Raw genomic sequence first — 10,622 nt, forward strand, 5'->3', positions numbered from 1 at the left:
CATTGTAGGCGACTTTGTTTGGATCGAATCGCCTATTAGGAAGAGTTGCTAGACTTAGTGCCTTGATTTTATCAGCTTCTTTCTCTGCATGTTTAAAGTCATGCAGAGCGTAGACACCGCATCTTAGAGGAAAAGGAGGCCAAACCTGCTTCTTTTTGCTCTTTAGAGTTTGTGTAACTCCTTCGGATGTAATCTGATAGGCTACCTCCCGGGCTAATAGTTTATCGGGTATGTACAAAGGGAGGACATGAGGGTTGGCTTGGCTGCCGAAAACTCTTACATAGGTGAATTTTTCTTCTCCGAACCATCTTCCTATGGATGTCAAGTCAATCCCCGCTTGGTAGGAAATCTTAGGAGCAGGTTTATCAAAAATGGAATAGTGAATGGGTAACATAAAACCATTGCAGATTTGATATAGATGGTGCTTATAGTGAGCTTTCCATAACTTCTGATGGTATAAATGAATGGGCATGGGGTGTTGTGGAGTCCATCTCCATCCAAGCACAAGAAATTCAGAATTAAAACACAGGGTGTCCAAGATATAGGCACTATAGTAGAATGGGGGAATAAACCTTTCAGTAATGCGGGATTTGCTTCTAAACTCAAGGATTGTGGTTGCTAGCTTATCAGACAGTATAGTTGCCCAATCCATTATTTCACTATTACATGCTGCCTCCATCAAAGGAACCATTTCTATAGTGAAGTTTGCGGAATCATTCAACCCCCACAACCTACACATCATTACTCCAGCATAACAATAAGGGGAACACAAAGAATCGACAGAGTACTTACCTGAAGAATCGTGCTTGTGTTTCACTGGGTTTTGCCTCCAATCCATTATAGGTTCTGATTCAATATCATTTTCATTTCTGAACTTTTCCAAAAATGCTTTGTTGTACTTCTTCTCCGGTGCAGGCAAATGATACATTTGCCTCAAATCATCAGGTTGAAACGAGCCGAAGACTCTCCCATCCATGGTGCTGAATGTTCTGTTGGTGATTGGGATTTCTTCAATTGCCCATCTCACCACATCTGTATATGGGAGAATTTGTTCTCGGGCTGCTATCCGATGAAGGTAAGAGTCAGCTAGATCCTTAAGGGTAGCATCAGACTTTCGGGTCGTGTCTGCTGTGGCTTGCACTGTTGTTACCTCAGGCTCCTCAGCCTCAATCAGATTGTAGATATTTAGCGAAGTAGTTTTACCGAGTCCTAAACATGTGGTGTCTGATATTGGTCCCTTTTTGCTTTGTCCAGGATCAACAATGTGTTGTCCTGTAACTGCTGAAGCGGAAGCTGTTCCAGTTTTCTTCGATTTCTTCCCCATTCTGCTTAAATTTACTGCTTCGGAAGAGCTCTACACAGGAGAGAAAATGAACGTAATGCAGAGAATTGGTGGTGCAAACCAAATATGAACGAGATATATTAATCAATGCATAATGGAGGATTAACTTAAGGTGGTCGCGGATACAATCTGTGAAGAGATTTTAGACTGACTATCTCATTAAATGGCCGTTTAAACCTGTCAATCCTTTAAATGCTCATCATATCGTTTATTGGCCGAATGATTCATTCAAGCGTGGCTTTGATGTTTTGGCGGTTGAGCGTAAGTGAATCGCTATCGGGAAGATAAGGCCTTTAATACTAATTAACCGTAATATCCCGGCTTTATCAATCCTTTTTGAAATCCACGCTTTTAGCTTTATCGCAATCGGCCATCGGGGGAAAGCTTAAGTTGTTATATTGGTTCCTTTCGGAATCCCCGATTGCCGATAGCGATATCGCCAATTCGCATCGGGAGTTTTAACTGAGGGCTTTGAAAAGCATGCATGGTACATCTCCGATCGCCGATAGCGATATCGCATCGCATCGGAGCGAAAGGGGCTTTTGTTATGATAGCTTGTCATTACCGATATCCGATAGCCTTTTGTGCATTGTCGCGTCGGAGAAAATCAATGGGTCTTTTAAGTCATGCCTCCCTTGTCATTGCGATATGCGACCTTGCGATCGCTTTATCGCATTGATAAAAGATTACTCATTTATATGTTATAAGACCGATTAATTGGTTTATCAAAAAGGTTTTATAATGTTTTTATTTTGTTTCGGACCTTTTTGAATAATAATAAGTTGATACCACTTTAAATAAAAAGGGACCCATTTCATATTATAGTTTTGAGAATAAAATTTGTATGAAATGGGGGGGTTGTTGTAGAGCACAACAATTGGCGATTCGCTGGAAGAAACAGTTATCTCTGAAAAGTACTGAAATACTTAAACTTTCTCTAAATAGGAATCTCATCAAAGAGGAAAATTCTAATATAACTAGGTATACATGCATTCCAAATAAAATAAAACTATCTTTGCCAATTTCCTCTCTTGTTTAAAATTAGATACATTCTAAGTTTTAAATTGGCCTCTATTGGTTGATAATGATAAAATGGAAAACCTTTCCAAATCAACTTTTAGAATTGACTCGTCTGTCATAGGTAGAGCTTCTGCTGCCAGCAAACGTTCATAGTTTCGATAGGGATACCTTTTAACCATATTACTGTCCATTATCCCATCCACTTCAGAGTATGATTAACAGAATGAATTCAAAACATGCTTTCATATTTTGTATTTCTTTTACTTTTCTGTTATTTTGTAAGATAAAAAGTCATTGTCCTGGTTTGGTGGCCAGATGAGTGACAATGCCATTCACTGGTAGTAATCTAACCGAACAAGTTGGCTCGTGATGAGACCCCTTGTCTTATAATTTTAAGCCATTACCCTATTTTGGTATGCAGTGTTGGTAATGTTGGTTAGACTATTTCCCGATGATCATGGTAAGCAGGCTTGTAATAAGACCTCTTATCTTTTATATCAAATATTTTAGAATTACACTCTGAGTAATTACAGACTTCGATGAATGGGATGGACAATTTTCTCCTTAAGAGAGAACGGATGACATGGTAAGAGTTGAAGATGCTGAAATTGGATTAGTTTTTGTTTTGATATTGATAACCTTTTTTGTGACCAATTTGAAAACATAAAATGATTTACAATACTTCTAAATCTTGAGAAGAGTTCACAAAAATTGAAATGCGGTTTCAGAATGCAATTATACCTAATTTCCTAGAAATTGTCCTTTTTGTCTAAGGCTTCTATTATTTTAAAAGTAAATATCAACACTACTTCTCTTGAGCAACTTTTTCATACAGCAAAGGTCAATGGAAGATACCTTACAACTTTATTTCCTAATGGTCCTACAAACTACAAATTTTTCTAAACTAAAAAAAGGAGAAGGGGTTACCTCCTCAATTGAAGAATTTCTTTAAGATGAGGCCATTAACAGGGAGAGAATCTCTCAAACCTGATAAATCTTGTAACATGAAGGTCGAATGGCCTATCTTCTCGCAGATCTGAAATGGCCCAAGCCACATTTTCTGGAACTTGGTGTGTTTTCCTTTATCCTCATGGGCTTTGTCCGATTTCAGAACTAAATCACCGACTTGAAACTATTTTGAACCGGATGAAGTTGATTCAAAGGATGACTTGATAATTTGCTGATGTTTTGCATGAATAACCTTGGATTTTTCTCTTTCCTCTTCTAATTTTAGGATTTGATCATGTCTAAGTTGAATAGAAGAAAAAGGGCTTTCCTCAATAAATTGAACTAGGGCTAGAGAAGGAAGGACAAGATTTGTTGGTAGAACTGCGTCTTTTCCATACACAAGATTGAATGGAGAAGAACCTATGGAAGCTTTCTGTGTTATCCTATCAGCCCATAGTGCAAATATTAAAGATTTATGCCAGTTTTTATGATTCTGTTCGATAGTTCACTTTATAATCTTGATTAGATTTTTATTGGTAGATTCTGCTAAACCGTTACCTTGGGGATAGTAATTAGCAGAATATTTCAATTTAAATCCTCTTTTAATAGCGAAATCAAACATAGCATTGCCTGAGAAATAAGATGCATTATCAAAAACAAGAGCATTTGGGACACCAAACCTGGTAATGATGAATTGATCTATGAATTCTATAATTGCCTCAGAATTTGTTGTCTTTAACGGAATTGATTCAACCCACTTAGAAAAATAATCCGTGGCAGTAAGGATATGCTTATGCTGTTTGGAAGAATGTGGAGTGATTTCTCTGATGATGTCCAATCCCCATTGCTCAAATGGTTGTTCAATGTTGACTGGTTGCAAAGGGAAAGCTGGCTTTCTTTGTCTTCCACTAGAAGTTTGACAACTTCGGAATTTCCTTACATATTCATGAGCATCTCTAAACAGGGTGGGCCAATAATATCCAGCATGAATGATTTTGTGGGCTGTTGTGTCAGCTCCAAAATGTCCTCCTGCTGGTCCATCAAGTAATTCCTGTAAAACCTTTTGTGCTTCAGGTTTTTCTAGGCATCTTAATAAGATTGAATCATAATTTTGCCTAAAAGGTACATCATCAACAATTGTGAAATTTCTTGCTTTCAATCTAATGGCCCTCTTGCTTTTATAAGACAGGTTAGGGGGTGCATATCCATTTTTCAAATAAAAGATCAAGTCTGCATATTGTGATTCAGAATCAATAATACTTATCTGATTGATTTCTTCGAAATGTTCTGTATCACCTGGTTGTTGAATGTTGGATGCTCCTGCCAATAACCTGCAAAAACCTTGGCCTCTAACAATCTTTGCTGGCTTGATTTCCAAGTCATATTTTTGAAGTTCTGTAACCCAGTTTGCCCTTTTTTCACCTAATTCCCTTTGGATTAATAGTTTCCTTACTACAGAGAAAGGAACTATGACTTTTGTATGGGCTTTTAAAAGGAAGGGTCTGTAATGTTTGATAGCTTTATATACAGCAAAGGCTTGTTTTTCTACTTCGGAGTAATTCAGTTCGGCACCCTGCAAGTTTGAACTATAGAATGAAATGGGTGCTTCCAAGTTGTGATCATTAATCTGAGTGAGTACTGCTACATAAGACAAATCGGATGCGATAGTATACAATGTGAAATGATTAGAAAAATTAGGAGTATTTAAAGCGGGGGAATTAATTATTGATTGTTTGATTAAATCAAACGCTTCCTTTTCTGCTGATCCCCATCTAAAAACTGAATTTTTCTTAATCATAGTTTGTAGTGGCAAAATGATGTGAGAAAAGTCTGGAACAAATATTTTAACAAAATTGATTTGGCCTAAAAATGACTGCATGGATTTTTTATTATGACGAAAAGGGATTTCAGAGATCTCTTTGATCCTACTCGGATCAATATAAATGCCATCTTTGGAGACAATAAAGCCCAAAAGCTTTCCTTGGTCAAGAGCAAAGAAGGATTTTTTAGGATTGAGTGAAATACCGTACCTACTGCAGTGTTGAAATATTTGGTTCAAATCATGCAAATGATTGGTTCTCTTTTTAGAAAATACAGTAATATCGTCTAAGTAGACAACTACTGTTTTATTGATCAATCCTTTGAAAGCTATATCCATCGCTCTTTGGAACGTGGCTCCTGCATTAATCAGTGCAAAAGGCATCTTCTGATAAGCATAAGTTCCCCACTTTGTCCTAAATGTAGTTTTAAGTCTGTCATCAGGATTGACCAAAATTTGGTTGTATCCTGAAAAACCATCTAAAAAGGACATCAATACAGAGCCTGCTACTAAATGGAGTATCTGCTCCATAGTAGGTAATGGGAAATTGTCTTTTAGGCTTGCCTTATTCAGATTTCTGAAATCTATACAAATCCTGATATCACCATTTTTCTTCCTAACAGGCACCATATTGGAGACCCAGTTCGAGTGTCGAACGGGAAAAATAATCTTGGCCTTTAAGAGTTTATTAAGTTTAGTTTTAATTTGACTCTCTAGGTTCGGATGTATTTTCCTGAGCTTTTGTTGAACTGGTTTTTGTTCTGCGAGCATTGGAATAGTATGCTGGATGATAGATGTATCATACGTCTTTAAATCATCATACTTCCAAGCGAAGACATGTTTATTCTTTCTTAATAGTCTAATGAATGCCTTTTTTTCTTCCAGAGAAAGTCCTAATCCTAGATTAATGTTTTGAGGATTTTGTTCAGTGCCAAGATTAATCAACTCAAACCTCAAGGTGGAACTGTGGAGCTTTGTATTGATCACAGGTTTAAATCTGTCTTTAATGTCATAAAGATCCTCCAGCTTCACCACAGGCTTCGGTATTGAGTTTTCTTCATGCTTTTCTCTCATCTGAAGATCATGACCGCTCTCCTCTATAATCTGATCATCATAGGATTTTTCAGAAGTCAGGATTTGTAAAATGTCTTCATCGTGATTGAAAACTCTCCAATTAGTGACATTGTCAGGAATTGACGGCCTAAAAAGCAATTCTACTGAAAATCTATCTGGGCTATAATCTTTGGAAGGTAGGAGTTTGGAAGCAACATTGGCTAGCAAGTCGGCTGCCGGATTTTGAGACCTGGGAATGGAAGAGATATTGAATGCTGAAAAGTGCGAGGTGAGTTCTTGCACCAACGATTGATAATTCTTGAGGTGATTTGAAAGACAATGAATCGTATTTCTCACCTGTTTGACAACAATTTCAGAATCGCCAAACACTTTTAAATATTGCACTTTAAGGCCAATTGCTTTGTACAGTCTGTTATCACAAAATCAAGCACTGGAAGGCTGCTGACCAGGTAAACTCTGTGTAACTGTTTCAGACCAATCTTTTGACTAAGGCTTAGCCTCCTTAGCCTGAGAGGGCTCTCTCAAAAGGTTATTGATTTTGACTATTGATGAGATGGCTAACTCTTGCAAAGTGAATTTAACAAATATGTTGGCTGGACAGACATTACAAAGACTTCCATTGGGCTTATGGAGTTAATCATCCTTCAGTAAACTATAACACTACTCATACATAGAAGTCAGGGCATGTGATGTTTAAATACTCAAAACACATCTCATAGAAACCTCAGCTTACAAATACACACAGGAAATCAGAGCAGCAAAGTGAATTCTGAGTGATTGTGTATTTATACAACTGTAAAAACATTAAGGATAAAGCAAAACCACATATCTTGAGCATTGAAACACTGTATGAATCCTGAGAAGAAAAGCAGCAAATTGTATTACTGAAACTGAGTTTTTACACAAGCCAAAACAATACTCTGTTTTCTCAAATATCCAACCCTACTTACATTCATCATTCAGCTATATATAGAAACATAATTATAACTACTTGGAGCTTCCTCCTCCAGCATGAGGGGAGCTCGATGACTGCCACTAATGATACCTATCTGCTTTGCAACAAACTATTTAATACAATAACCACTAACTGAAGTTCTAAAGAGTTCTAATTTAATTACAACTCTAACTCTATCTCCTTCGTAGAATGATTCCTCCTTGTAGCTTTGACACCTGGTTTCCTTTTCGTTTGGCTGAGATGGCTAAGATGAGCAGTTATTGCTCCATGTTGGCTTTGGATGATAAAGGCTTTAATCTGCTCAGCGATGTTAGGGAATATCCCTTGTTTTTCGGTTCTGGTCTCCCATCACTTCGAATATGCAGCAGCATGTCTTTTTAGTCCCTTTAATAACCCAAAAATATAGAGCACCACGTCCATGATGTGTTGGCCACCCTTTTCCATGTACCTGTGTGATGACAAAACTTTCAAAAAGATTTGCCGCTTTATCAATCATAATTGATTGGCTCAACTGAAACATGCAGCTACAGCAGTTTCGTAGCGCGCTACGAAACTGCTGTGTAATTTCAAAAACACAGTCTTCCAGCATCAGTTATACAACATGACTTTGTGTTGAGATATGTTAAAACAACAAGACCTGAAATTGTATCAATTTATGCCACAGTCACCGGACAGCCTACATAAACAATGCTTGAATCTGCGATTTTAATAAGTCTGCAGCTCCTTCAAATTTGTAGGCTCAGCCATAGGTTTGATACCTGCGTTCTTTATACAATTGCTCTAAACCTGGTTGAAGCCTTGTAGTTAATGCAATGCTTGCAAAAGCAAAACCACTGAACACCAATAGGACTGTAACTTTTACTGCTGGTATGTTTAGTACAGGTGCATGGACATTCTTCATGTACTGCACCAAAAGATCAGGTTTTTGGTGCTTCCTGCCCAAATTATCATGTTCGAGTTCAGTTGTTGATGGACTAACTCTAATGCAAGGAAAGCAATCAACTCTGTTTCCTTCTGTTCTTATCAAATCAAATGTCATAAGAGGAACAAATGCAGTCACTTGCAGTAAGAAGTCCACTAACACCGCAAGCACTAGAAATGGAATAACTTCAACAATAATTAAAGTGGACTTCACTCCAAGTGCACTGAAGCTTACAACCAAAAACAGGGCTGGCAGTTATGAAATGATTCCTTCCTGCATTTCACATTTGTGGTTTGTTCGTTTTGCAGGTGTCTCTGATCTTCTACCAAACAGTGTTTTTGGAGTTAAAGGAGAGTAACTCATGCTGCAAATTTAATATGAATTATTTCCACTTGTACAGAACAGTGGACTTATACATATTTTGCTCAATCAGAATCCCACCTGTTTGCACATTCTTAAAACTCGATTGAATGCTCGCCTTCCCAGTAATAGTCAATATATCTTCCAGGAAAATACTACCATGTTTGAACTTTGTACCTCTGAATCACAAGTTGCTTTCATGACTAAAGCTTTAGTGCCACATGGACCAGCAATTAGAAACTAAATGGTTAGAAAAATGAGGCATGAGAATTTCAGATTGTGATCCAGCGTTTGGCAGTATGCAATGATGAATACGATTGATGTGACCCAAAGAAACACATGCTGCTCTGCAAGATTATACATCAACATGATGCAGATTTGAGGAGAGCTTGAACACTCCCCTACACTTCTGAAAAACTGAAATGACTAGAGTACTGATGATACAGAACGTCAATAATTTAACAGCATGCTGAACACCTGAATCATCCCCTCAACCAAGTGTTTCTGTATGATGAATTATCTCGTAATGCTGCATCGTGTGGCTTGTACTCCATCAGGTAGCTGGCAGGAAGGTGAAGATGTTTCTTGATTGAATCTCTCAATACCATTACTGCCTGGCCATCAGAAGCATTTCTATTCCAAACACTGAGAATGTCCTCCCCAAAGCGAACACTCAATACAATACCACATACATCATCACCATAATCCAGCTGATCGCCTACCAGCGCTAGTACCAAGTCTTCCCAAAACCTGCCTGAGACAGCCTTATTCAGCCGAATTATCCACTTCCCACCATTACGATTTCCTGGGTCCTCCCATAAAGGTCGAAGACCCGCTTTGAAAAGGTGCAAATTTGTTGGGTTTGGCATAGAAGAAACCCGAGCAAAATGGCAATAGCAAACCCAAAAGCCTTCCACAGTGCTGAACTCCATAATTTTTTCATGTTTTCCTCATATGATGCTTGTGATCTAACTCCAGGTTGTCGACGAAGGTACCAGAAAACAAATCGGTGCTATAAAGGATGGAGTCCGGCTTTGAGCTCTCTGTTAAGGCGTTCCCTTTCTTCTGCTTCTCTCTCGCGTCGTGCTCTGTCTTCTTTTTCCTTGTTGATCATTTCTGCAGTGAGGGGCAACAACGGCGGGCGGTCGTTCGGTATCAATTCAGGACGAGATGGTGACTTGAGCTTCCTTCATCTACCTTAGCCTTTGAACAATTCCCCGTTTACATTTACGCTTGTCCGCCTTCAATTCACGCAATTGAACTTCTATTTCATCAACCTTTGCCTTCAAGTTATCATATTTTGTCCTGGATTTACGATGTCTATCTTGCATTTGACTCAGTTCAGTCTGCACTTTTGATAGTTCCTCTGTATTTTTGCCAAATGAGTCGAGAAGTCTTTTCAACCGAGCTTGCATTTGCTCCTCTTGAGATGCCAACTGTTTGATCAAGGTGGAATGACCTTGACTAATACGGCCACTTTTCCGGCAAAGAGAAACAAATGTCAACCATGTGTCTATGTCCTCTGTCGGTGGAAGAACTAATGGACGAACAACTAGTAATGTTTGCCAAACCTTAACATTTCGTTTGGTTCCTTGTATCCGATCAATCCACAAGAATTAGAACATGAGGCGTATACTTAAATGCAAACACATTTCGTTTGTCAAAAGCTCATCACTGACACGTACACGATCCCACAACCATGTATACTTGGAGATGACATATGCACTACCACTTAGTCGATAACCAGCTTCATATATATTTGCTGCTTTTCCAACATAATTAACCTGAGTTGGGATCAGAAGGGCTTCATTGACTGGAGAAAGGCGATTGTCCCAGGAAGGGATCTTCAAGGTATTAGTCTCAGGGAGAGCACTGAGCAAATCTGTGTTGCTACAAACGAGCTTAATGCACTGCTTCCTCGAAAACCCTGTCGCTGCTCTCATCTGCATTTCTGGAGGGAAGCAGAATTCTGTACAATAGGCATGCTAGGATTTTGGCCTCCACTGAAAACTCGAACAAATCCCCAATTTCGTAGCACGCTACGAAACCACCTAAACATGTAGCGCTGCGAAACTGCTAAAAAAGGATTCATGTGCTTATTTGCAGACATTTGGCTTTGAAATTTTGTCAGTGATAACACAGTCCTTGGACTAAGGCTTCATACTCGGCTGTGTTGTTTGTG

General features: G+C 38.5%; 1 protein-coding gene across 1 annotated transcript; it reads right to left on the minus strand.

Moving 5' to 3' along the window:
- Positions 1-8,763: 8,763 nt before the first annotated feature.
- On the minus strand, positions 8,764-9,608 carry LOC149201235 (eukaryotic translation initiation factor NCBP-like). Its single transcript, XM_089402899.1, has one exon. It carries the CDS (start codon positions 9,370-9,372, stop codon positions 8,923-8,925), a length of 450 nt encoding a protein of 149 aa, XP_089259025.1. The 5' UTR covers positions 9,373-9,608; the 3' UTR covers positions 8,764-8,922.
- Between the last annotated feature and the right edge of the window lie 1,014 nt (positions 9,609-10,622).

The sequence above is a fragment of the Pinus tabuliformis genome, chromosome 2_1, assembly GCF_031772625.1.
Source record: "Pinus tabuliformis cultivar Carrire ecotype Pingquan chromosome 2_1, CPIR1, whole genome shotgun sequence".
Taxonomy (NCBI): domain Eukaryota; kingdom Viridiplantae; phylum Streptophyta; class Pinopsida; order Pinales; family Pinaceae; genus Pinus; species Pinus tabuliformis.